General features: G+C 43.5%; 1 protein-coding gene across 1 annotated transcript in view; it reads right to left on the bottom strand.

Annotated features, from left to right (window-relative positions):
* Positions 1 to 13,676, bottom strand: part of RNF150 (ring finger protein 150) — a 156,531-nt gene extending 142,855 nt beyond the window's left edge. The window contains exon 1 of the mRNA XM_036423736.2: positions 12,499 to 13,676. Coding sequence (XP_036279629.1) covers positions 12,499 to 12,979 — 481 coding nt within the window. The 5' untranslated portion in view covers positions 12,980 to 13,676. The remainder of the gene's footprint in view (positions 1 to 12,498) is intronic.
* Between the last annotated feature and the right edge of the window lie 14,203 nt (positions 13,677 to 27,879).

Genomic DNA, 27,879 nt, shown 5'->3' on the forward strand with positions numbered 1-27,879 from the left:
TACTTCTCCGCAGTTCTTCCAACGGCGCTCATTCTTACATAACCTAGTTGCTAGTTGCTATGATCATGCTTTTGTTTTCTTCATTTTTTTCCCCAGTTCAACAAATACCATGTCCATTGTCAGCTACACAATGATGCACCAGTTCTCAGATGCATCATTAATACTTAGGGGAACCTAGGAACAGAATTGCATAGGCAGAAAAAAACAGGGCGATTTCTTCTTCTACCTGTGCTGGAGCAGAGTGTAACAGAATAGCCCTACCAGTAACAATAACAATAAAAGGAGGGTTAAGCCAAAACCGGTTTGGCTCAGTGGATAGAGCATCAGCCTGTGGACCGAAAGGTCCCAGGTTCGATTCCGGCCAAGGGCATGTACCTGGGTTGCGGGCACATCCCCAGTAGGGGGTGTGCAAGAGGCAGCTGATAGATGATTCTCTCTCATTGATGTTTCTAACTCTCTATCCCTCTCCCTTCCTCTCTGTAAAAAGTCAATAAAATATATATAAGTATATATATAAATTAAAAAAATAAATAAAAAAATAAAAATGATTAAAAAAATGTGGATTAAGAAAAAACACACAAACAAATAGCTATTTAAAGATCATGACCATAATCAATGCAATAAGGCAAGAGGGGCCAACATCCCAGAAAGGAGAAAAATACACTTACATGAGCCCTACATTTGCTTTTTTTTTTTTTTTTTTTTTTTTTGCCTCAGGTAATTTGCCAATTAAGGTCAAAACCCATAGTGACCAACTAGAAAGCAACAGCGGAGACTTGTTGCAGTCTTACTGGGTTGGGAAGGGAAAATGGAGTGTAAGGCTACCAGAGTTGCCAGAAATTGAGAGACCAAGGACCAGGACTAAAAGGCACCGCACAGTGAGAGCATTCTGAGATTTTCTCTTCAGGTCTTTGAGGACTCAGCTGCTCATTTTCAGGGCAGGATGCTTTGAAACTCACCAGAAAGAGACTGGTTCAGAGGCTAAAAGGCTATCTGGGTTTTTGGGCAATCCCCGGGTACTTACTGGAGGACAAAAACTGCTGCTCAGGTTCCATCAGGAAGGAGGTTTTCTGGGAGTAAGGACAGACCAGGAACCCAGGATCATCAAAAACGTTTGTGTTCAATTTCTAAGGGCTCCAGGGCAGCAGGGTGCAAATGCAAATGAGTGTGACATAACCCTCTCCACCGCCCAGGACCTTGTTGTCTAGCAACTCAGGGATGGACAAAGTCGGACTGTGTCTTGGTGTTCATGAGCTTCGGGCTGCACGGCAGTCGGACACCAGTTCCCCTGAGACTAGGGCCTGGGCATCCCTGCGGAAGAACTTCAATTGTCATGAGTAGATGACAGCTGGGGAGCCTGTCAGCAGCCGCCTTGTGAGGGTACATTGGCCATTCTAAAGAGCCACTGAGCTGTTTCTCAGTTACCTTCTCTTCCCCTGGGAGAGGACTGAAGGAAAGCCTCTCCCCTTTGGCATAAGCTAAGACATCCTTTCTGAAAATCACCTCTTGGTTCCAGGCATATGTATTAAATTCATCACCCGACTCACTAGAGAAGCGCAGCAGTCCAGGCAGAGGTCAGGGTAGCTGGGACTCAGCTGGTGAAATATAATCTAGGTGTTAAGATGTAGTGCGATTGCAAATATATTTCTTTTTAAAAATATATTTTCATTGATTTCAGAGAGGAAGGGAGAGAAAGGGAGAGAGAGAAAGAGAGAGAGAGAGAGAGAGAGGTCATTGATGGGAGAGAATCATGGATCAGCTGCCTCCTGCACACATTGGTGATTGAGCCCAAAATCTGGGCATGTGCCCTGACCTGGAATCAAATCATGACCTCCTGGTCCATAGCTCGATGCTCAACCACTGAGTCACGTTGGCTGGGAGCAAATATTTTTCTTTTGACGGCCCAGGGAGGTGATGCTCTCGGGGTTCAGATGCAGATCAGTTGTGCACTAGAATCATCTTTTTCACCACCACCCTATACTGCCTCCCAAACTAGGCTGATGACAACCCAGATAAGTGGGATGGGGTACTTGGTACTTCCTACTTGGAAAAAATACCAGGGTATCTCTACCTCTTATGTCTGAACCTATAATCAAGATAATGAACGTAACAATAAAATTTTCCTGAACTTAATTTAAACGGCTAATCATTTATTAACAGCTCAAAGTTTCCCCTTTGCTGCATTATTTAGTGCAAGTGTCCATAGCAGCTCTGATGGATAAGGTGTGAGGCTCATTTCACAGGCAGAGACTCAAAGACTTAGGCAAACTGCTTGCTTCTTGAGATTCTGCCAAGCAAAACCCCCAGTTCTGGGCAGCCCCTTCCCCACGCTGCTCACATTCTTACTCCCAGATAACATTCTTCCTGGTGGCATCTCACTCTCACCAACCAAATGGCTTTAAACAACGGTCTTTGTTGGATGGAATAAATATTAGAAGGAAGAGAAACAATGCTAACCATTTCTGACACACTGCTGTACTCTTTTTGACTGTTTTACACTAGTGTGTATGCTTCCCTGTACTTGCTGCATTTGCCAGTTGCCTTCTTGTTGGTCTCTAAACCTGTTTATTATTAGCAAATCACTAATTCATGTCTTGAGCTAATAGTTAACTGAACATACCACCATAGTTTTAACTACTAGAGTTAACAAATTAACAATTTTTTTCATGTAGGATTTTGATATCAAAGGAATAGTTTTAAGTATTTCTTTAAATACTTAAAGAATCATGAGATCTAAGAGCCTGAGGAAGTTGACAGCCAGTGTAGTGTGGTGGCTGTCAACTCTGGCTGAACATTCGAATCATCTGCAGTGTCCCCTCCCAACACTCGACCAATTCCATCAGAATCTCTGGGCATCTGTAAGTTTTAAGCTCCCTGGTTCTAATGTGAAGCAAGAGTGGTAAGTCACAATATAAACCAAGATCCGGTGGGGGAAGTGAGTTGCCAAAGGCAAGGCCAATTTGTGGTAGAACCACAACCAAAACCCAGGATTCCTAACTCCCGGTTCAATTTGCATTTAACATCCCCGACACATAAACCACAGATGACTCGGTGCAAGGGAAAGGTGGGGGCTTCACTGGTTGTAATGCTGACGCTTCTATCACTGAGGCTTCGTTTCTTCTGATTCTCCAAGTCCTGCCCCAGCTGCCAAGCTAGATTACTTTGGAGCAAAGGGATGCAGAAAAGCTGTGCTAAGACTGTAGCAGCACCGTCGGCAGCACCCCCAGACTGCCAGCTGTCCTTTCTCCTTTAAAGGAGCGCCACACTACTGAGTGAGCACGAGTTGAAGACCTCACTACATGGGCTGTGCTAAAACCTGCTCTGCAGCCACGCACGAGGAGCCTTTGACTACCGAGGGCCATATTCGGGAACCTGACTTACGATGCACCCATTTTTAGGTACATGAGGATGTAGGTGCAGCAGCATTGTCTATGTAGAGGAAAAGTGGAAACATCATAGAAATATCATGGAAGCATCAAGAAAATGTCAAAATATAACCTTACATTTTAAAAAGCTTTTAAACATATATGCAACATTCCCGATTTGGTAGAAGTAAACATGTACCCACAAAATGAAAAATAACATAGTAGAGTTATTGCTGGTTATTATTGTCCTCTTTTTAAGTGTTTGTATATTTTCTGGGGTATATTTCTTTTGTTTCACTTAAAAAACCCCCACATATATAGATACATCTCTATATAGATATATCTATCTACCAAAGCAGCAGGACCCTAAACACATGCACAGAATTGTATTTGTTTATAACTTTTGACACCCTGGATCCTTCTCCTTGTTACTTAATACATCTTTTCCCTGTATGGACCAGGCCTCCACTTCATGCCATATTCTACAAGAGGACTAGACATTTTAATGGGAGACTCAACTTAGAACTTCCCTGTCAAAAGCTAAGAAAAAAAAAATTTTTTTTTATGTCACAGAATACTTTTTTTCATGAAATTAGAGACTAATATTCACAGACTCCATCTTTCCAGGCTCCAGATTATTTAACAGATGTTAACAATAAATATTCACTGAGTGCATTCTATCACCAGGGACTTGTCTAGGCTTTGGGAACTTTACCATGAACAACAATAAAAATAACTTCTGAAAGCTTTGCTGCTTGTGGAGCTTACATTCTGATGGGATAACACATTATATGAAGCAGAAAGAAGGGTAGGGTGCACTGGGGGTGGGATGTGGGGGAGGGACATTGCTGTTGTCAGTAGAGTAGCCAGGGAGTGCCTTAGTGATGAGGTCATATAGAGAAGGGACCTGAGGGAGGTGGAGGCAGCCAGTCCTGTGGGTATCTGGGAGGAAGAATATTCCAAGCATTTTCTTAATAAATAAAGGGGGAACATCTTTTCTCTTCCACTATTCTTTGGATCATTTGAATTATATTCCTGATGAGGGTATAGTCAGTACATGGCTACAAAATGGCTGGACAATATCTTCTGTAGACAGTGAGGACCACAGATTTAAGGGAGAAAAAGGCATTGCGTATGTATACTGTCAAAACATCTGAAAAACCTCAAATCTATGCCTTTTCAATAGTGTTTGAGTGGACTGTATGTGTAGAACATATTTATGATGGAGAGATATCAGGCTGATTGGTTAAGAAACAAAACATTTCCTGGATTTTACCTAATATATGAACTCATTGTATATCTTTGCCTGGAAAGAACATGAATAAGCTATATATTGCATCTAAAAATACAACTAGTTCTTTTTTTTACTCTCTATTATGAAATATTCAGACAATACAAAACATAAACTTCAATTTTTTGATAAATGATGCTTCTTTCTATAAAAAATACTTTCTAATCATCACAATATTATAGAATATACAAGATATTTTAAAGACAAACCTTATAGGAATAATTTTATAACCAATGCTTTTGAAGCAGTAAAAATATTTAATTTTCCTCTTATATAGGGAAAAAAGACCTAGATCTAATCTTAATCATTAATATTTTGACTTCAATCTATAAAGCACACTTAGTTTATCATATGTTCAACTGCCAAGTGATTAATCCCTGAAATTTTAAAATAAAACAATTATATCTACAGACAATGTTTTCATCTAGAACCATCAGAATTTCTCTGAGTTTTATATTACCAATAAAAACCCTATGAGATGCGATAACCAGAATAGGATTTGAGGTTCATTTTAATTCAAATTTAGCCTCCCTGAATTTACATGATCATATACACAGAATTCCATCCCCACTTCAGTCAATATTCAGCTAAGATCCTCCTTAAGAGTATATGCAAGATCAAGTATCTCTTGTGGGGATACACTGAAGACCTTCAGGGACTAGCAAAATACCACATTATTTATATACCGAGTTTCATGTCCAGAAGTGGAACAATAATGGTTAGGCTCCTTCTACAAAGGTGAGACTGGTTTCCAAACAAATTAACCTGACACCAAAGGCATACTCATTCCTTAAAAAAAAACACACAAAAAAACAAAAAACAAAAACCTAAAAGGGTGAGTTACAAAGCCCCAGGTTTTCATGGTCCTGAAATTCCTTCCTTTTTGAGACCTCAGGGGAGTCTTAAGAATAGAGACATTGCCTAAACCGGTTTGGCTCCTTGGATAGAGCATCAGCCTGTGGACTGAAAGGCCCCAGGTTCGATTCCAGTCAAGGGCATGTACCTTGGTTGCGGACACATCCCCAGTGGGGGGTGTGCAAGAGGCAGCTGATCGATGATTCTCTCTCATTGATGTTTCTAGCTCTCTATCCCTTTCTCTTCCTCTCTGTAAAAAAAAAAAAAAATCAATAAAATATATTAAAAAAAGAAAAGAAAAAAGAATAGAGGCATCAAGAGAGACGAGGATGGTTAGGCTCCTTCTACAAAGGATTATTAAAGATGAGAAGGTAGGAGAGAGGATGCCTTTCGAATCCCCCAGACATGGATTTCAATGACCCGCAATGAGTAGACAAGACACACAGTTCCCTGAGATGCCCAGGCCATATTAAATTACACTGCCAATAATGTTATTGCACACTGACACTGAAGTATGGCTTTTAATAACAGAGTCTGGAGTTCCTGGCTGTTGGCTATCTGGCTGCCAGCAGACAGACAGGTGAAGAGGAACCGCTTAGTGCCAAACAAACACACAAAAACAAAGAGGGGCAGTAGAGAGTGTGGTGGCCTGGGGAATTGAGACCAAACATAAATGGTAGCTTTCTGTATGCATCTTAAGAGAAACATGAAGTGGAACCGGAGGATCTTCAGGCTTGGAAAGGCCCTTCAGACATCACCCATCAGGACCTGTTGCACAAATCCTGCATCAAGCAAGCATGCACCATCCATGTCTGATTTCCACCTGAATGCAAGAGAAAGCTTCCCCTTTCAGGGAAACCGCTTCAATTTCTAAACAGGTTTTGAGCCTTATGAATGTCTCCCTCTACCAGGCCACGTCTGCTTTCTGCAAACTTTCCTCACTAACCCTTGTTTGACTCCATAAAGCTGAGGCCGCAAATGGCCTTGGGGTTGGGGCAAGGGGATCAATGAGCAGCGCAGGCTAAGAGCCAGACCATAGGGAGTGATGGGGACCGGGGCCAACTAAGGGGCACGCTGACCATCTACAGGGCCGGCCAGAGCTCTGCTCCGGCTGCCTGCCGCCATGCAGGCATAGAAGTCCCTGCCATCGGATTTTCCGAGGCGATGCCAGAAATCTGAATTTTAGTAAAAATATCTTAATGTTTGAATATAAAAGAAAGAAATTATGGAGTTCAAATAGCACTTAGAAAACAACTAGCCAAACCTCTCAATTTTTAAGTGAGAAAACTGAGACCCAGGATAGAAAACGTGGCTGATCCAGAGCCAAGCGTTTAATCAGGGGAAGGTCCCACTTCTCCCAGCTCAGAACTGCAGCCTGCAAGTTGGTGCATTTGGCCTGTAGTTGTGTGTAAGAATTCTGAAACAGGAATTGGCTTCAGATCTTTCCCCCACATCCAAGATTAAGTCACCACGGTCCTCCTCTAATTTTTAGAGCATCCGTTCAAGTTGAGAGGGCAGATGGGGCAGTAGTTACAGGCCCAGACTTAAGGGATAGACTGCTGGGATTTGCACATCCAGCTCTGCCACCTACTACCTCCCCTGGCTAGGCCTCAGTTTCCCTGTCTGTGAAACAGGGATAATTACAGTGCCTATCTCAGCAGAGTTGTGAGGATTAAATGAATGAACATTCATAAAGTGCATAATACATGCCCGGCACAAAGTAAGTACTACATGAACAATAGTATTACTACCCAAAGAGAGGGCTGCGATACACTGAAAAACAGAGTTAATGCAAACATATTAGTTAAAAGAAAATGTAAAAAAGCAAACATGCTTTTTAAAAGCCCTGAAAATATTCTAGAAAAAAATGAGTCCTGGGGGGGGAAAAATAATTATAGCTGCCCGTTCCTTTTTAGAAGTTAAGGCAAGGCGGACTTGAGCATTGAAAGTAATGGCCATAAAGGTAGCATGAACCAGGGAATTAAACTCTTAGCACCCACCTACGCGGCAAAGAGCCTTGGTAAATATCCCACGTTTTTCTCCTCGAACCTTGGAGAAAGTACCAGAATACAGGGGATACACTTCATCCGGGATGCTTCCTCGCCAAGGGCTGAGCTTATTGCCTAGGCCAAGGGGTCTTCAAACTACGGCCCGCGGGCCACATGCGGCCCGCAGAGGAGTCTGATCCGGCCCGCCAGGTTTTTTGGGCAGTGAGCGCAGCCGAGGTGTTACAGTAGGAATTAGTAGTTCATATAGTCCGGCCCTCCAGCTCTCTGAGGGACGGTGATCTGGCCCCCACTTTAAAAAGTTTGAGGACGCCTGGGGACAGTTACTGCAGCCATCTCCTGCCTCCATCCTCGAACTGCTATTAGGGACCGCACCTCTCAACAGTTCTTCCTAGAAGGCTAGATGTTTCGTTTCCGCCTTTCCCTTTAACTATGTATGAACTATAGACACAAAGGGGCAAGCACACTCTGAAAGAGCTGGGGAGAGGGGGAGGAGAGAAAACACACCATTTCTTCCATATCACAGTTCATTCAGAAGCTGCATCCGTACACCTGCAGATCCACTATGTTTAATATACAAGTCCTGCCATGATGAGATTTCAGTTGAAGCCAAGACAAAGCACAGATGCAACAGGAGAATCCTAAAAAGCTCACCAACCATCCGAAAGACCTGGAACGTTTGTCTCAAATCACATGAACCGCAAGGACTGGAGCAACCGCTCTGACCTCTAATGCATAGGAGGGTCCATAAAGAGCTCTCTCCTGAGGCTGCCAGGGCCTCCCGAGCCCTGGGGTTGGATGCTCCAGTTTGGGGATCCGGGGTGTCACCGTGTACAGTGCTTACGAGGGTTAATATTTATTGATGGCCTCGTCCCAGCTACAGGTGTAAGCACTGTGCTAACTCATTTTCCACAAAACAACCAACCGAGGTAGAAACTGCTCTCTCCCATTTACCAGGCGAGGGAACGGAAGCTGCAGGAGGTTGAGTAACTTTCTCAAAGACGCCCCGTGAGAGAAAGCAGCAGAGCCAGGGCACACACTCAGGTGGTTGGCTCTAGAGGCTACACTTCTTCATCTAGGACTCGTGGCTTTTGCCTGCACCTGCAAGTTCATTTCTGGGGCTCTCACCAGGTGGAGACTGTATTCTTATGTGTATAGGTTTTTGCTCCAACCCGCTGTCCCTTCCACAAGGCAAACCATGCCAGAAGCTCCCTCAAGCAATGAAGACACAGTTCCTCCCATCCTTTTATAGTGAGCCTATAAAATCCCTGGTCCATGGGCTTTTATTTTATTTTTTTTAATTGAAAGAGATAATCTCCTTTCTCTACCAATGTCCTTCTCTCTCTCTTCCCTAAGACAAAAAGTGTATGGGCTGAAAGAACAAATACACAACTAACAAGGGGAGCAGAGCAAAATAAAAAGCAGAGAAAGAATTAAGATTATGTTGAAAGTAACTATAGTCATCAGGGAATTGTAAATTAAAACCACAACGGAGACACCACTTCGCAACCACAGTATAGTCAACATAAAAAATACAGATGACAACACATGTTGATGAGGATGTGGAGACACTGGAATCCTCATACACTGCAGGTGGGGATGTGAAATGGCCCAGGTGCTTTGGAAAACGATCTGGCAGTTCCTCGAAAAGTTAAACCATGTGTACTTTTTTCAGAAATTTCACTCCTAGGTATGTACCCAAGAGAAATGTTCACACACAATTTGCACATGGATGTTCATAGAAGCATTATTCTTAATAACCAAAAAGTGAAAAGAACCTACACATCTATTAATTGATGAATAAACAAAAGGTGGGGTATACATACAAACGAATATTATTTGGCAAAGAGAAATGTAATACTGATACATTCTACAATATTGCTAGACCTTGAAAATATTATGCTAAGTGAACGAAGACAGTTACACACCAAAAAACCCCCACAATATATTACATGACTCCGTTGATATGAAATGTTCAGAATAGGCAAATTATATTTAGAGGCATAGAGTGGATTACTGATTAACTAGAAGCTGGAGATTGGTTAGTAATGACAAATAATTGCTAATGGATATAGGGTTTATTTTTGGAATTAGTGGTAAGGGTTGTAGTATGGAAAAGGCCATTAAATTATTTACTTTAAATGAGTAACTTGTAGGGTATGTGAATTGTATGGCAACAAAGCTGTCATACTTCAAATAAGATTTAAAACCTGGTTACAAAATAAAACCATTAGTCTATCCCAGGAGAATCTGTGTCTTTGTGAATGAGAAACCATAATTGCAGAAGTGACAGAAACCCCAAATCATTTAAGCAGGAAAGGGAATACATTCTAAAAGAACTGCTATATGGAAATGTGAAGGGGAAATGATTTCCATTTCATGGAATTCCGAGATAGTGGGTGTGTGGGAGTCATATCACCATAATGCATAAGTGTTACATGATGGGTTGCGTAACTCTAAATTCAGACCTTTCCCTCACCTGAAAGCTATCAGTTCCAAAAATAAAGGATCTAGAGGAGGTGAGATAAAAAAAAAAAAAAAAAAAAGAAGGCTGATGTTAACTCTTTTGCGACTATATTAAAAAGTTCACAAATGTAAGGCTTCTCTGCATTTGTGAACTTTTTAATACTGAATCCCATGCTCACAAAAGAAGATGTGATTAGCACCTAAAATGTATTTCCTACAATGAATTTAGAAATCGGACTCAAATTTAACTAGAAAAATGAAAGCCTCGGGGAGCTAAGAGGGAGACACTGACAGCAGACTGGCACTGTTTGAGATTCAGGGAGAAGAATTTAAGCGTTTGCCAAGCTGCTGGGCTATGTATCTACTTATAATGGGATTTTAGCAGAAATCAATGCAATCTCTGAGTAAAGCGAATGCAGCGTCTCCTGGAGTGGCAATACATCAAACGGTACTATGGAAGTTTCATGGCTATCAGAAGACGCAGCATTTATACGTTTTTCAAAACAGAATAATTAGATAGTAGAGAATTTCCTTCGCATTGTTTAGTCTCTAACTTTCAAACTATTACCAAGTCCTTTACTCCCACGAGGTCTTAATCAAGCATCGTTTGTGTAGAAAATCAGCTTACTGCTTTCTTTAAAAACAGGCGAGCCATTAATTGATCCAATGTGTTGGCAGTTCTGGCAGAACCTTTTTAGACAGGAACAAATGATGCCTCTTAGTCTGTGTTCCAAGAAGCCAAGTTTAAGATTTCATGCATATGCACAAAGAAACATTGAAAGAATCCTGCGAAGTCAGCCAACAATCTTGGCATTTAATGGAAAAAAATTTTAAAAAATCTCCCTCCCACCACCCTGCCAGTTGAAGATAAGATATTAAATATGTTTACTTAAAGATACTTTACATGACTTAGAGTGCTCTTCCAAAGTCCTCCAAATCATTGAATATCATACTTTAAGTAATGCTCTTATGACTCAAGGTCAGAATGCAATCTTTCCCCTTACAAAACTGTTGAGCGTGAGAAAGCACATCATATGTTCCTATTTGCACTATTGTAACTTTTCTAAGTTTACTGCCTCTCTGCCTCCTCATTAATCCCTGCACTGCATTTTTCTGGCCTAGGTGTTAGGGGCATTGCTGTCCACACCTGTTTTTGCTACGGTTGACCATTTCCTCTTCTAAAAACAGCTAGTGATGGTGACCCTCTGGTAATAAAAAAACCAATTAGATTTTTCACTAATAGGTGACATGAGGTCTTGGAATGAAAACTTAACCCCAAAGAATGCACCCCTTTCTCGTCCCAATGTAGCCAAAGCTTGGTGTTCCATTTCAATAGTATAACTGCTTATTAGCATCTGGCTTTTAAGGAAAACAACGTTTTTTGGGTTTTTTCGGGTTTTTTGTTTGTTTGTTTGTTTGTTTGTTTTGTTTTGTTTTTTGCTTAAGTGACTCCAGTCAGAAAATGCACCTGTCATTTCTATTCCCTTCTCCCTATGGATGTCACAGCTCCGCCCAGGAACTCCTCTGTGGAAGGAGGGGCACAGGAACAGGTAGCGCCCTGGACTCCGGGGTTCTGCTAAATGGAGCTGCTTATGCTGACAAGCCTGGAGAGGACTTCTTGTTCTTCCTGCCACCCAAGCACTGCTGTGTCAGTCAGGGCTAAACGGCCAGTTCCAGGGCAGTCACCTCTTTCTAGTCCCGGCACCCTGTGATCATTAAGAAAAGCCTAGCCTTTCTCTCCTGAAGTCCTTTCTATTGCCACAAACATAGTTAACCTCCCAATCAAGCAAAGGACAGTGCAATACTGCAAAAAAGTAGACATAACTTTATGGCCACCATGTCTTCCTGGGCTTGGGGAGGATAGTTATTACTTACCACCATGCCCGCCTGTCAGCTTCTCCGCATGACAGCCTGACAGAGCACAAGGCTTTTAACATCATGTTTGATGTACGGCAAGCCAGCCGGGGTGTGTGTGTGTGTGTGTGTGTGTTTGTGTGTGTGCTGCCCAGTCTCCCCAGAAGCACTGAAACCTGACTTGAGAAGCTAGTTCTCAGAGGAGACGAGCTGGAGCTGCTGGAGCCAGTAACCCTACCCACCTCCTGATGCACGAATGCGAGTATACCTGATGCACCCAGCGAGCGCAGAGCCCAGTTATCAGATCTACCCCATTGCACACAGGTGCTGGGCGTCCCTCCCCAGGGACAATGCCTGAGTTCTGCCCCTGAACTGCACCTTTCGGTTCAGAGAAAGTAGGCCACCTCAGCGACCCTCGTCCCAGCGACTCTCATCAAAACCGATCACACACACTCCCCAAACCCCCCAATCCAGTTCACCCTTGTTCTTTGTAACCCCCACAAAGTGACGACGCACAGAGAAACTTAGTAGGTCCAGGGAACAGAGACGCGTCTTTGCAGGGCACAGACTTCCCAGCACGGCGCTGGGAGGCAGGCGCAGGCCCACCGCCTCCATCCCCGGGACCTCCCCCCACCCCGCGCCGCCGGGGCGCTCAGCTCACCTGGGTGGGCCATGGTGATGGTCTCGTTGGCGCTGGCGCCCACGTTGAAGATGACCACGGCCGAGGCGTTCTGCAGGAAGGCGTTCCGGATCTTTTCCCTGTACGAGCAGTTGCCCTTGGGGATGAGGGCGATCCAGTTCCTGCCGTGGGCCGGGGCGGCGAACTTGGTGCCGGGGTCGCAGGCCAGGCGGTCGTGGGCCGCGCTGGCCATGACCACCTCGCCGCGGGCGTCCTGCTTGGGCGAGTGCTCGCCGTAGCGCCCGCACTCGGTCTTCTCGGTGTGCAGCTCGGCGCCGCCGCCCCCCGCCCCGGGCTCCGGCGGCGGCTCGGCGTAGGTGATGTTCACGAAGGCGGTGTACCATTCCTCCTTCTCGGCCACGGTGAAGTCCAGGCAGAGCAGATGCACGAAACAAAAGGAAAGCAGCCATGTTGAGAGAGCGAGGCTGCGGCACGCTCGGATGAGAGACATGGCCATCTTCATCCGCCGCCGGGGCCCCCTCCCCGGCCCCCCGCGCCCTCCTCCGGCCCCGTCCCTCCTCCCCCGCCCGGCCAACCGCGGGCCGGCTGCCTCCTCCTCCGGCTCCGGCTCCGGCTCCAGCTGCTGCTCACTCCCGAGCCCCGGGGGCCACGGCCGGGACGCGCAGCCGCCGGCACGGGGAGCGGATTCCGAGCGGGTGGGTGGCGCCCGCCCCTTCCCCTCTCAGCCCGAGCGCGGCGGCTGCATGTCGCTGCCCGGGCGCTGGAGGAGGGGAGCGGGAGGAGGGGGCGCTCCGGGCTTGCAGAGGAGTCCAGCTGCTGCCGCCGAGCGTCCTGCTCCTTCGCTGGGCTTCTGCTCTCATAGGGGTGGCAGGGGCCTCGGGAGCGCGCGGGGGGTCGGCTGGGCGCCCTCCAGCCCCGGCGCAGGCGGGCGCGGCTGCCGGGAGCGCAGGGTGCAGCCCGGGGTGCCCGGGCCGCCGCTCCTCCGCGCGCCTCTCCCTCGCCCTGCGGGCGCTCCGCTCCGGCTCCGCGCTCCACGGGTAGCCACACGCCGGACACTCTGGCCGAGGGAGAGCCCGGCTCCTGGGGAGTGGGTGCGAGCGGGCAGAGAGAAGGACTCGGTCTCTGTGTCCGTATATGGTGTGTGTGTGTGTGTGTGTGTGTGTGTGTGTGTGTGTGTGATGTGTGCGTGCAAGGAGGGGCTTAGTGTGATGTCAAAGATTCGAGGCTTCGCTTTGCCAAGCTCCCTGGGTCTCTCTCTATGGGCAGCAGCGACCCCTTCTGGGTGTCAGATTCAACTCCGTACTCGATTTGGATCAGTAGAGGCAAAAAAACGGATGCGCCCCCTTGACCTATGCGTATAAGGGGACGACTTGCTGCACCTTATATACAGCGGTGTGTGTGTGTGTGTGTGTGTGTGTGTGTGTGTGTGTGTGTGGTCATCAGCCTTCCCATTCGCAGGAGCAACTGCAGTGAGCTCCCTAATTACCATCCGAGGGTCACAAGGTAAGGCCTACTGGTGGGGAGGTCCTTCCCAGCCACGCCTGAAAGATCTAGGGCAGTGACCCTCAAATGTAAGTGTGCATCAGCATCACCTAGGGCTTGTTAAAATTCAGACCGACGGGTTCTGACACAGACTTTCTGATTTAGCACATCCCGGGTGGGGCTCCAGACAGCATGTGTCTTTCTAACAAATTCCCACCCAGGTGGCGCTGCTGGTCTGGGGACCACTCTGTGCAGGTGGGCACAGGAATGGGCTTCTTTCCTTGCTTCTGGAAGCAAATGCGTGATGACACTTGTTTTCTTGCAGAATGAGTGTTTCCAACTCTACAAGAAGAGAAGCTGGGTGCGATGTTTCTTCACTGTTTATTCTGGTTGTCAGGGCCGGTAACAGAGGACTCACTGCCGCAATAGGCAAGGGAGGTCTGTGTGGGTTAGTTGTGCAGAGATCATAACCCGTCAGCGGAGAGGGCATCCCCTCTAGAGTAGTGTCCTTCAAACTGTGACACAGCACAATTCCCTCCAAATTAAATGTTTGATTATTTTCCTTTCATACCAACAGTTTCCTCCTTGACTTGAGAGAGGTGCCATATGAAGTATCTAAACCAATTTGCATTGCGGTTCTCAATGGCTCCCATTGTACTTCCCACCTGGCGCTTTTTCAGACAACCCGGGACCCAATTCACATGCAAATAAAAGTGTCCCTTTCCCCCAGGACCTTAGTAGTTTCCAGGTTTCTGTTAAAGACCTTTCACCAGCAGCTTTTCTTTATCCAGCAGTACTGCAAATAGCTGGTAGCTACATCTAAATTAGAAGAAGGCACAAAAAAAGAATTACTAAGAAGAAGTTGTCTCTGTGGTATTTGATGTGCTGGATTTGTGTGTTTTCACTTTAGAAAATAGGCTTCTAGGCAACTGGGACAGTGCTTTTTATAGAGCCTGATGCCGCAGGCAGAAGTGGAGACTGCCTGATTCCCGAACCACCACGGAGATGAGGGAGGGGACCATTGGCTCTCGCTGCTCCTCCTCAGCCCCAACTAGTTCTGTGCAGATACCATCGCAAACCAAGGTGGCTCCCCAAACCTCTCTCTGTTTTAGCAATCCTTCCCCAGCCACAACACTGGAGGAGTCTGTTGTGCATTAAGAATGCACAACAAATCAACAAACGATGTGCAGAAAAAAGGAACCCTCGTGCACTGCTGGTGGGAATGCAGGTTGGTGCAGCCACTGTGGAAGACAGTTACGGAGTCTCCTCAGAAAGTTAAAAATAGAACTCCCATTTGACCCAGTAATCCCACTTCTAGGAATATATCCCCCAAAACCAGAAACATCAATCAGAAAGAATATAGGTATGTGCACCCCATGTGTTCATAGCAGCACAATTTACCATAGCTAACACTTGGAAACAGCCTAAATGGTCATCAGCAGATGAGTGGATTAAAAAACTGGTATATCTACACAATGGAATATTATGCCACTATAAAATAAAATAAAAAGGAATTATTACCATTTGCAACAGCATGGATGGAAATGGAGAGCATTATGCTAAGTGAAATAAGCCAGTCGGAGAAAGATAAATCAATACACACACATATACATATCTATACATATATATAGACATCATATCTAATCTCAGAGGCTAGAAGTATTAGATACATCAAGTGGCCAGACGTAGGGGTGTCGAACTCAATCAGAGAAGGGGCCAAAATCTAAAATCCAGCCTAAATCGCGGGCCGAATGGTTTACTGAACAGTCATAAACTGTCATTGTGATGGAAACGCAGCGGAGTGCAGTGATGACAGCGCGGTGCGGGCCACATTGCAAGGCCTGGCGGGACGGATTTGGCCCTCGGGCCTTGTGTTTGACACATGTGGCAGAGGATCTTGGCTTCTAAGTGCCATAAGCTTTTAAAGGGAACCAGGGCTGAGTCCAGGGCTTGGACTGGGAAAGTGCAAAGTAAGCTTGGAGGGAAGTGCTCAGAGCATGATGAGAGCATGCCAAAAGGACACATAAGCCAGCTCAATGAGGCTCCCACTGGCCAAATCTGAGACAATTTGAGCATCAAAATAAAGAGTGATAGTAACTGATTCTAACCCATGGGCTAAAACAAGAATCCATGAATCCATGCTAATACAAAGGGATAAATAAATAATGATAGAACAAATAAATAAATGGAAAAGGAAGGATATCTCTTTCTTGTGGAAGATGTCAACTAAGATGGTGGAGATAGAATGTCACCCCTTGACAATGTTATTTGACTTAGGCAGGAGTCCTTAGTGGGTGCTAAGGTGGGTGAGTGGGTATGTGGATGCTTGATGTGAAGAAGGATATAGCCTACTCTTAAAGTAGCTTCTGAAAAGTACTTATTGATGACAAGATGGGAAATGGTTAATTTACTGAAGAGAACCCTGGGAGACAGCAAATTGACCAAGTGATCAAATAAGCATAGCCAGCAGGAAAACTGGTCATGTCACGTGCTTCCTGTTGTGATATGCGGAGGAGAGCACAGCATCTTTTCTGTCACATTTCTGCTAAGAATGCATAGCCTGAGTCTGGACTTAGGAAACCTTTCAATGGGCCCAGAATGAGAGGCATCCCACAAAACAAAAGGTCTGTATTCTTTAAAACTCTTATAGCTTATGAGAGACAGAGAAAGATGCAAGAACCAATCAATCCAAATTAAAGGAGCCTTAAGAGTTGTGACAACTAAAGGCAACAAATGATGCTGTACTGGCTCCTGGTCCAGACAGGAAAAATAAACAGTTTATTTTTCTGACCTGGATGTCCACACTATGTAGAATGTCCTTGTGTGGAAATATTGCCCTTAAACAAGGATGGGTAACATCTGCCAGAGGGCCATAGAAGGCTCTCGAAATTATTTGGTCTGGCCCTGCCAAGGCATTAGGGGTGATTTAATTAAATGTTTGACCAAATATAACAGGCTGATTTTTAAGTGGATAATTTTTGCATGGCCCATGAATGATGTTATAAATATCCAAATGGCCCTTGGCAGAAAAAAGGTTCCCTACCCCTGCCCTAAAGTATTTAGTAGTGATAAGGTATTCTGTCTGTACCTTGTTTTCAAGTGGTTCAGGAAAAAAATAATGATAATCTGTAAGATCTTGGTTTCTACTACCCATTACTTCAGTGAAGCTGAAATCTAATTCATGATAAAATAGAAAGTCAAAAGCCCATTATTTGGGGTGGGGAGGGGGGAAGAGAGAGGTGAGGAATATTCATCTATTGCCACCTTTGTGCTAATCATTCTCTTCCAGCACAACTGCTCCTTTGCTCCAGTAGCTTCACTTGAACCACTGAGCTGGGTATTCCAGAGGGAATAAAATGAATAAGGTTCTCCTTTTCATGGAGTTTACATTCTGAGGTGGGAGAAGTCAGAAAAAAAAAATAAGTTTTAGATTATGTCAGAAAGTGGTATTAAGACCAAGGCAACAGGCTGAGGGAGGGTGACCTATTTACACTAATAAAAGAGAAAAATGCTAATTGACTGTACCTTTGCTATGTCCACAGCCAATCAGAGTGAGTATGCAAATTAACCCAACAAAGATTAGTTTGCACATGCTGAGGGAGGGAGGAGTGAAGACTGAAGACAGCTTAGAAGGAAGAGGGAGGAAAAGCAGAAAGCAAGGAGGCTGCCAGAGGGAAAGCACAGGCAGAGTAGGGCAGGAGGCAGCTGTGGAGGCAGTGTGCGTGGCCACAGTGGCCACTTGCAGGAATCTTCCTGCAAACAGGCTCCTAGGGTTATATAAGGTGCTATTGTACATCGGGATCAGTTGCTCTGATGAGGTGACTTCAGAACAGAATCCTGAAAGAAGGGAGGGGATCCAAGTGTATGTTTGGGGGCCCGGTTGTACCACAAAGAGGAACCGTACATGCAGTGGCCTTGAGGTAAGTTTGTGCTTATTGTGTTTGAAGAACAGCAAAGAAACCATGGAGGATGGAGAGGTGCCAGAGAAAAAGTGAAGCAGATGAGTGAGGGGGTGGGGTGGAGAGCCCATGGAGCCTTATAGTCCAGGGTGACAACACTTTGCCTTTTATTCTGAGTGAGAGGAAAAACCTTTGGAGAGGATTTTTCCTTAAGGAGCGAAGTGACACAGTTTTAAAAGTTTTTTCTGATGGTATTGGAGCAGGTTCGGAAGCAAGGAGAACAATCATGAGCTATAACCATAATTTGGAAATCAGAGGATAGTGTTGTTTGTACCAAGACAGTGGCAATGAACAAGGTGAGAAGTGATTGGATCGCAAGTATATTTTGAAGATGGAACATACAGAATCTTCTGGGGCATCTGGAATGGGGTATGAAAGAAAAGACTGCAGAAGGACTCTACAGTTTGGAGCCTAAGAAACTGGTGGGAGGATGTTGTCATTATCTGAGAAGAGGGAGGCTGTAGGAGGAGTTGTTTAGGGTAAGAATCCCGTAATTCGCCTCTGGAAGGAAGATTACCAGATCAAAGCACATGAATGGTTTTCAAGTTCTCCACAGGTCCAGGATGCAAATTGCTTTTCCAAAGATCAGCCACACTTACTCTGTCGTGCCCCAAAGTAAAGGGAGCTCCCTGAAGTCGTTTTTGAAATATCACCAGAAGACAACTTCGTGGTGAGTCTGGGCCTAAGGGGGGACTTGCTCCCTCAGCCAAGCAGCACAGGCCGCAATGGATTAGTGGGTGTCTCCGGGGCTCTTGGGTGTGTGAACCTTAATATGAATGCAGACACTTTAAAATGGAGTCAGAGCTGCCATCCCAGATGAGCTTCCTTATACATCTCACTTCTCAAGCCTTTGGAATGTTAAACCTGGGCACAGTGACCTTTGGGCTGGGCCTGAAGCAGCATTGGATCCCACAAAACTGGAAACATAGCTAGAAAGCAGACATTATGACTGCAGGGTTAAAAATTAAAGAGACTCTTTAGAATTAATATCCCTGTGTCAGCTTATCTGCATCTATAAAAGTTCCTGCCATTGATGTAATTATTGCCCTTCTCCTTCTCATAAATAATACCCATTGCCTTTGCCTCCGAATCAGCACAGTTTGGGTTTCTGCCTGAATCAGTGCTTCCCAAAGAGCTATTCTTTTGGATATCAACTGAACATTACTTGGTATTGCCTCTCACTTCGGCTTTTATGTTCAGACTGACAGGTGTAGGGAGGTGTTCTCGGTTCTTAAGGAGTGGAGGCAGATTTGCTTTTACTGTGGCAGCGTGTAAGCCTCCCAGTCAGAAATGAAGAGCAGCCCCCACCGAGGACAGCAGGGTCCCACTGCTCTGAACGTCAGCAAACTGGACTTGCCCCACTGCGCGCTCATCCCTGACACTGCTTTGTCACCCTGCCATTCAGGGGCACTGCACGTTGAAAGGGAATTCTACCCTAGAAAACGAAACATTAGAAAATGAATAGAAACACTTGAAAATATAATTTCCCCTCCACATATGTATTTTAACGGCTTAATAAAAATTTAATGTGAAGAAGTTTCAATAGGCAGGGTTTGATCCCTATGGTATCTTTCAAAGTTGACACTGATTGATCACAATGTTTAAAAATTGATACTTGTTCAGTTCTTCACATGAAGCTCTTCAAAAATATATTCCACATGTCTGAGAAGGAGGAAGAACCCTCACATATAGCAAGGTTTGCATTGCGTTGGTAGAAGGGCTGGCATTACTATTTTAAAAATCAGTTAGTTTCTTGTGGTGTCGCCGCCTCTGGCATGTATTTGCATGTGGCCCGTCCTGCGGATACATCCCTCTTCCCCTTCTTCTGTACGTGCTCAGAGGGGATGTGCGACGTGCTGGGTTGGAGGAGTCGGGGGCTTGGCAGCAGAAGAACCAGGATCAGAACCTCACAGCTGCCACGGGGGCTGTTTTACAGTGCTGAGCCACAATTTTCTCTGCAAGACTTGAGTGAGTACACCTCCTCCGGGAATGCTGGGAGATTGTAAGGGGCAGCTTGTGTTGGGTAAATAGAAGAGTGAGAGAGACTCCAAGGAGAGGTCAGGACAAGGGGACAGGAGGGAACAGAGCCTAGAAATTTTAATGTCTAAAGCGTTTAAAGAAAGTCGGTTTTGCCATGTATGTGTATGTGGTTGTCTGTTTTGTGTTAGACTCTTGCTGGGTGCTGAGGACTAAACAGAGCTCTCCCCTGTAAATATTTTTGAACATTAACTTACCAGACACTGAATAACTGCACAAATTAATAATTGCAAATAAATTTATTTTTCTTGTTTTCTGAAAGCAAAATATTTCCTGTTGGGCACACCAAACAAGTCAGATGTGGCAATTGGCTGCTAAAATATTTGCTGCTATTATTAGTAGAGAGAAATGGTGCACCTATGTGGAAGACTCATAAGGAAAATAAATGCAAATGATCATACACTGAGTGGCCAGATTATCATGATTTTGAATGCATAATAATATGACCACTCAGTGTATATCCTATATAATAAAAGGCTAATATGCAAATTGTCACCTTGACCAGGGATTTGACCAGCAGGCAGGCCAGCCAACCGCCCATGTCCCCTTCTCCTGGCCAAGCTGGCTGGACCCCACCCATAAATTCATGCACCAAGCCTCTAATTATTAGAGTCTAATATGTATGCCAGATTACTATGTGTTCAGAGATCATAATAATCTGGCCATTCAGTGTAGTAATCAGTCATTTTCAAATGTTGTAGTTTGTTATTAATAATTATGTATAACAGGATATTGTAAAATTAAGTTATGAAATTTTTATTAAAATGTTTCTTACATACTGTAATTTGGCTGGGCCACAAAAATATTCATTTGGGGCCCCCTGAGTTTGACATGCTTGCTCTACAAGGACTTGGCCTGCTGAGCTCCTCCAGGCAGAATGTCCTACTCCTATCTGTATTCCAAGCATTTACTACAATGCCTGTTCCACAGTGAGCATCAATAAACATGTTAAGTAATAAAAAGTAATGAAGAGCTGTAATTTTGCACATTCAGTATATATGCAGACACTATGTGTTCTAAACACTTTACACAGAACAGATTATCTTATTTAATTCTCGGGATGACTTTATGAGATAAAGTTTTTTAAGATAAAGGTCTCATTACACAAATGAAGAAACTTGAAGAAGTGCCCACGGTATTCTCTTTGTCTTGGATATTCACCACCTTGTTCATTACCTTGACTCTGACTTGTAACTTCACTTCTTTTGCCTCTGGCTAATCCCTCTGATCACCTCAACTCAGATGCTGTTTCTTCAACCTCATTTGAGCAGGATCGCTTCTCTGAAACCATGAATTTTCAGAGTCCAACCATTTCTGTAGCTTCTGTTTCTAGTATTGCATATGGAAATGGAAGGTTATGGGAAAGTTATGGGGGGAAAGAGAGAGTGTGCATGAAACTAGTAATATTCATTTCTTTGCTTATATTCCCTTATTACGTTCTCAAGTTTCAGAACAATACATTGCTAAAAATCATCTTCCTTCTTTTTCTCTCCTTCAAATGACCAAAGAAATTTGTACTTAGTTCAGTCTTTGGTACAATTTTGACATTTAACTTGGGCTACTTTATGCTTCTCACTAACCAGAACCCTTCCAAACAAGTTTGTCATGAAATTCTTTGAGAGACTTAGACATGGAAAGCCAACATATACAAACTCTTGGCATGTGAGCCAAAACCAACAGAAAACTTTCCTACTACCACACAACTTCTTTTTTCCTTATTTTTTTCCCCAATGGTTGTTCAGATTTTGTTTTAATTTATTACTTTATTTGTGTATATATTTTAAAACTGGCTTTTTGGGGGTCCTTTTTGATATAATCTTTTCCTCTTTCACCAGAAAGTCAGGATGGGGTGATGTATTTACAAACCAAGACACAGAGAATTGTATGCTGACAGCCCATAACAGCTGTTAGACATGAGCAGCTTTAAACTACACTTTGTCAAATACCAGAGGGGAGAGAATCCAGGCCCTCCTCCTGCCCTTTCTAGCCAGCTGCTTAGAAGGACACTTTTATAAATATTTTCCCTGTGACAAAGTGCATTCCCACAGGGCTGGTGAACAGCCATCAGCACAATTGAGGGAGACAGCCAGCCAGACAGCCAGACAGCCTTAGGATTGAACGGCACAGGTGTCAGGGTTTTAATCCAAGCTTTGTGTTTAATTTTCTATTGAAGTCAAGACTGCAGGATGACTAATCTCTTATTTTGGTGTATTTTACTTTGGATACTAATTCCTAAACATCCATTGAGCCTGAGTCCCACAGAGCCATCACAAGAGCTCGGCATTACCCTATTTCCATTGACAGATTATCTTGCCACATAGTAAAGTCTCTGAGAAGGAATAAGGAGGAGAAAATAACATTTATGTATTTTTTTTCTCAAAAGCCAGTCCCTGTGTTTGTTTTCATATAAGTTGTCTGGTCTGAATTATCCCCTCTTTGCTACACATAACTAATGTGAGGGATCAGACCAGCCCCTTTGGAGTATATTTTCTCTTCTGTAAAATGAGTGTTGACTAATGATTTCTCCAGATCTCTCCAGCTCTAAGGTGCTGTGGATTGGATGATTCTCTTAATCAGGTCGAGTACAATTATACAATTCCTCTTCTGCTTTGCTGCTATGAGGCTGGACTCCGTTAGGGTCTCCAAATGGATCTGTAGAACTTGGAATTCCTATAATATATCCTCAGATTTATTTGTGATGATAGCTGTGGAAGGACTATCAATTCACTTCAAGTCCAGATCCAAACTTTGGAATAAATCAAAACCCTGGCTATATATTAGAATCACCCAGGAAGGCCTTCCCCTCCCCCCCATAAATCTACACATATTTGAATTAAGTTGTCCAGGGATGGGGCTCTCACAATGGCAATTTTAAAAGCAACTCAAATACTTGTACTGTGTGGCCAGGTTGAGAATCATAGATAATTTAGATAATTAGGGTGGAGTGGGAGTGGGAAGGGGGGGGGGAAAGTGAGGATTAAAATAATCAATGAATAACAACAGTTATATCTCAGTTCCTCAATTCCCACACTAGCTAGTGTTTATAATTAGCTAACTAATTTTCTGAACTTTACCCAAATTAGGTGTATAATATAATTTTTAATGGCAAGAAGCCTGCATAGAATTTAAATAGTTTCTGAAATATCATTAAGGTGACAAAAAAAAGAAAGAAAATAAACACAGGCCTATGAAGAAATAAATACAAATTGAGATTGAAATAATACAAATCGATAAGATAAAATTAATAAAAATATGTACAAAATGCAGAATATTATGAAGCCTAGCTTAATATGAGGCAGGCCATAAGGAAATATAAAGCTATTAAGACAAATTAAAAATAAAGGAACTCAAAAGGCTATATGGCTAAAATATGCATGGATCATTTCCAATTAGGAGGAAAGTGAGAGAGAGAGAGAGAGAGAGAGAGAGAGAGAGAGAGAGAGAGAGAGAGAGAACACACAAACATGTGCGTGTTCTTGTGAATAATCTAGTTTCCATTTATCACAGTGTAACTTCTGTGGGATAGCTTATTTCACTTGCTATATTTGCTATGATTACACTAAATGGAATAATCTTTAAAACCAGGCATTACAAAAAGAACATGAAATCCACATTTTCTGGTGTATAGACAAAAAAGAGAAAACATAAATCATATCAACTGGACAGCCCATTTATTCGCCCAGGATAGAAGTCTCTCCCTGGCAGGGCCTACTTGGGTGACTGGATCTTATGGAAGATACACCAGTGCTTGGGTTCTGCCATGGTTCAGGTTCCCAACTTTTCTATCTTGTGGGGATTTTGAGGAATCAAGGTGTGTCTCAGGGTATACCTGTATCAGGATGGATGTAACATCAGCCATACATGCCTCGGTACATACCTGGGTTCAGGCATTTTTAGCATCTTACTGCTCTATGCAAGGAGGAGGTGAGGGGGTGGGCCATGTGCACACCGTGGAGGGAACAGCCAGCACAGTGGCCTTGACATGAGAGCAAATGTGGCACATCCAGGGAACAGCAAGGAGACCCATGTGGCTGTGTGCGGTGAGCAGAGGTGACATCGAAGGGGCAGTGTGGGCAAGTATATAAGGATGTTGGAGGAGTTAGTTCAGGAAGGGCCAGGGAGGCCATTCTAAGAAACTTTGCCTTTTACCCTGAAGGAGATGGAGGCATCGTGCAAAGAAGTGACACCATCTGACTTGTGTTCAACAGGATTCCTCAGGCAGCTGAGTTGAGGAAGCTAGAGTAGGAAAGAGGATCATATTTGTGAGTGGATGATTTCCCTAGATTAGCACTCCTGGAGTCGCTCTTCCCCCATCCTCTGATTGATGACATTGAAAGCATTAGTAGAGCTCAATCAATCAATCATCACCCTTTTCTCCACTTTCTTTGGAATTTCGCCCACAGAGAGGGTGCACTCTGAGTCTCTGTCTCAGCAATGCTATAAGCTCAGTGAGATAGGTTCAAACTTGCAAGGGATGTTCTGTTGTTTCTCAGGAGTAAATCTGCTTAATTCAGGAAGGGAATATTAGCATGCCAAGACTATGTTTTCACCAACATGCATTTTCTCTTCCTTTAGTCATAGAGCTAGACTCAATTTTCCCATCTTCCCAATCTTCTTTGGTGTTAGGTGAAGTCATGAATTCTAGGAAAGAGAGTGTGAGTCAATCTTATATACACTACATCTGGCACCGGCACATGCAGGCCTCTGTTAAAAATGAGTGGACACAGAAAATGGGGTGGTGAGGGCCTGGGGTGAAGGTGGCAACGGGCTGGAGAGGGTCAATGAGGGGAAAAAAGGAGATATATGTAATACTTTAAATCCTTGGTTGGCAAAGAGTAACACATGTGGTTCTTTGGCCCTTTGAGTGTGGCTCTTCCACAAAATACCACGGCCTGGGCTAGTCTATTTTGAAGAAGTGGCACTAGAAGAAGTTTAAGTTTAAAAAATTGGGCTCTCAAGAGAAATTTCTATTGTTGTACTGTTGATATTTGGCTCTGTTGACTAATGAGTTTGCCAGCCACTGCTTTGAACAATAAAGAATTGTTTTTAAAAAATGTTCACTCCTCTTGTATTACCCACTTCCTTTCCTACTTTTTGTCCCCAACTCATCTCCATTTAACATTGCACGTAATTGATGTTTTAAAAAAATGTCTTTCTCTGTCTCTCCTCTACTAGAATATAAATTCCAAGAGGGGAGAGATTTTCATCTGTGGTCTTTCCTGCTGTGACTCCAGCACCTGGGTTAGTTCCTAGCATATAGTATATACTCAATAAACAATTTTGGAAAAAATGGATCAGGTATATTAAATTAAACTTATTGTTTGGTTATAAATAAGTTTTCTCGCTTTATAGTTGCATAAGAATGATAAGAATCCCCATTGGGTGTTTGAACCTACATAAATAATCTATAATAATAAAAGCGTAATATGCTAATTAGACCGGAGACCTTCCAGAAGAAGTCGTAGCTGTGAGGGAAACCCAGGTCCTGGGTGCCAGAGGGAAGCCAGTGCAAGCAGCTGGGGTGAAGGAAGGCCTTCTCACCTGACACCATATGTGGTTATTACAATATTATTGACTATATTTTTTATGATGTACTTCATATCCCTGTGACTATTTGAAAAGGTAAAATTTATTCCCAGGAAGCACTGCCTCTAGTTTCACTGAAGTGAATAATGGACCTTTTTATAACTTATGTATTAAGATCTTCCCAACCCTTCTATTTCCTTTATCCTCATTCTTAGGGTCAATTCTTCATTTTATTCTGCCCCAGAAGATGTTTGAGATAGACTAACCCCCAAAGGGGACAGGAAAGAGTACTTCACCTATCTTTTGTTTTTAGGATAAACTTCACTTCATATTTAATATATATATGTAATATATGGAATACCTTGCAATGAAAAATATATTAAATCAACCTATGAAAACAATTCAAGGCAGTGTTTTTGTTTTTTTAATAAACGAAAGCTTGTCGCTAGGACTCATTCACATCTTAATTATACACATAGCTTGCAATATGCATAATTATATTTGTCTTTCTCTGCCTTGAGCTGAGAAAGGTTTTTAATTCTTCCAAGTGCTGGGGGTTTAAAATCATTAAAGTTGTCAAAGCCCTTTTTGGAGAAGTTGGTGAGGAGAAGGAGTTAATGCAGTAAATGGGCTGAGTGTGCCCACCCCCCCTGAAAAAAATTCATATGTCAGAGTCCTAACCCCCCAATAACCAAGATTGTGAGTGTATTTGGAGAGAGGGGCTTTTGAAGAGGTAATTAAGTAAAAATGAGGTCCTTAGTTTGGAACCTAGTCCAATTTAAAAATATATATATTTTATTGACTTTTTACAGAGAGGAAGAGAGAGAAAGAGGGACAGAGAGCTAGAAACATCAATGAGAGAGAAACATCGACCAGCTGCCTCCTGTACACCCCCTACTGGGGATGTACCAACAACCAATGTACATGCCCTTGACCGGAATCAAACCTGGGACCTTTCAGTCCACAGACGATGTTCTATCCACTGAGCCAAACCAGAACCTAGTCCAATTTGACTGTTGTCTTTATAAGAAGAGGAAATTTGGGCACAGAGAGGTAGAGGGAAAACCATATAAAGCCCCAAGGAGAAGATGGATAGCTACAAGCCAAGAGAGAGGCCTCAGATGGAACCAACCTTGCTGATACATTGATCTTGGAATTCTAGCCCCCAGAAATGTGGAAAAATAAACTTTGTTTCATGCCAGAGAGTCTTTGTTGTTATGGAAACCCTAGTAAATTAATACACATAGCAAAGTAGTCATGGCTAAAAAGCACACACCAGTTGAGCATTAATCTATTAAAGTAGAAAGAAAGTGCTGAAAGGGTGAGTAGGAAGAGACTTAGTAGGAAGAGAACATCCAAAGGGATGTTGGGTCCTCAATCTGATACCTATTTTTCTATTTGTTTCCCAACTGGATTGTAGTGTTGATTTGAACAGAGATGATGTCTAATTTGTCTTTGAACTTTCTGCTCTTTGCACACAATAGGTGCTTATATGTCTCATGAATAGATCAATAGTTAATTAGGGGAGAGTTGCAGTAAGAAACACACACCACGATGTAATGTATGATTAAGAAAGCAGGCTATGCAGTGAGACTAGTCAAGGTTGAATCCCACATCTGCCAATTGGGCAAGTTTCTTCACCCATCTCTGCCTCTGTTTCCTTATGAGTACAACAGAGATCATCATTATGCCTTTCTCATCAGTTTGCTGTGAATATTAAATGAGTACACATATGGAAAAGCTCTTAGAATGATTCCAGGCTCATAAAAGGCACTCATTAAGTGTCTGCCATTAGTTATTTCAAGAATGTCCAGAGTTGAAAGGAAATTCTGCCTTAATAGCTAACATAAAGCAGGACTCTGGGTCTGGGTGATAGTGTTTTCTGTTCTTTGGCCAAATTCCAACTTATTTCCTTCCCACATAAGTAGCCAAATTCTCCCCACTCAGGGAGAGAGACTTGTTTTTATAAAACTAAAAAAGGAACTTTGCAGGCTGCATAATAAAGAGCAGGGTCATTCTGACCTTCATTAGCCCATCTGTTCAGCTCAATAGCATTATGTGAATAGGGCTGCTAAGGTGGGCAGTTCTCACCACTAACCGGTAAAGGCTATGTTTAAATCCAAGGCTAAATATTGGAGGATTATGGAAGAATTGAGAAAAGTCAGAGAACATACATACTTAAAAACATGTGGAGGCCAAAATCTCTCCTTGTTTGAGCTCCTTGCAATCCAGGTGTATATCTAGAGAGACAGAATATGCTGGCGTGCAGCTGAAACTTAAACAGTTGTATCTAATGCAGCCATAGTCTTGAGTGCAAAGGGGACATAAATTAACAGGTGAATTTAATTTGGGGAAAGCTTATGTGAGAAAGTGAGCTCTCAGTAAGATATGATGGATA

Source organism: Pipistrellus kuhlii, unplaced genomic scaffold (assembly GCF_014108245.1).
Source record: "Pipistrellus kuhlii isolate mPipKuh1 unplaced genomic scaffold, mPipKuh1.p scaffold_m20_p_8, whole genome shotgun sequence".
Taxonomy (NCBI): Eukaryota; Metazoa; Chordata; class Mammalia; order Chiroptera; family Vespertilionidae; genus Pipistrellus; species Pipistrellus kuhlii.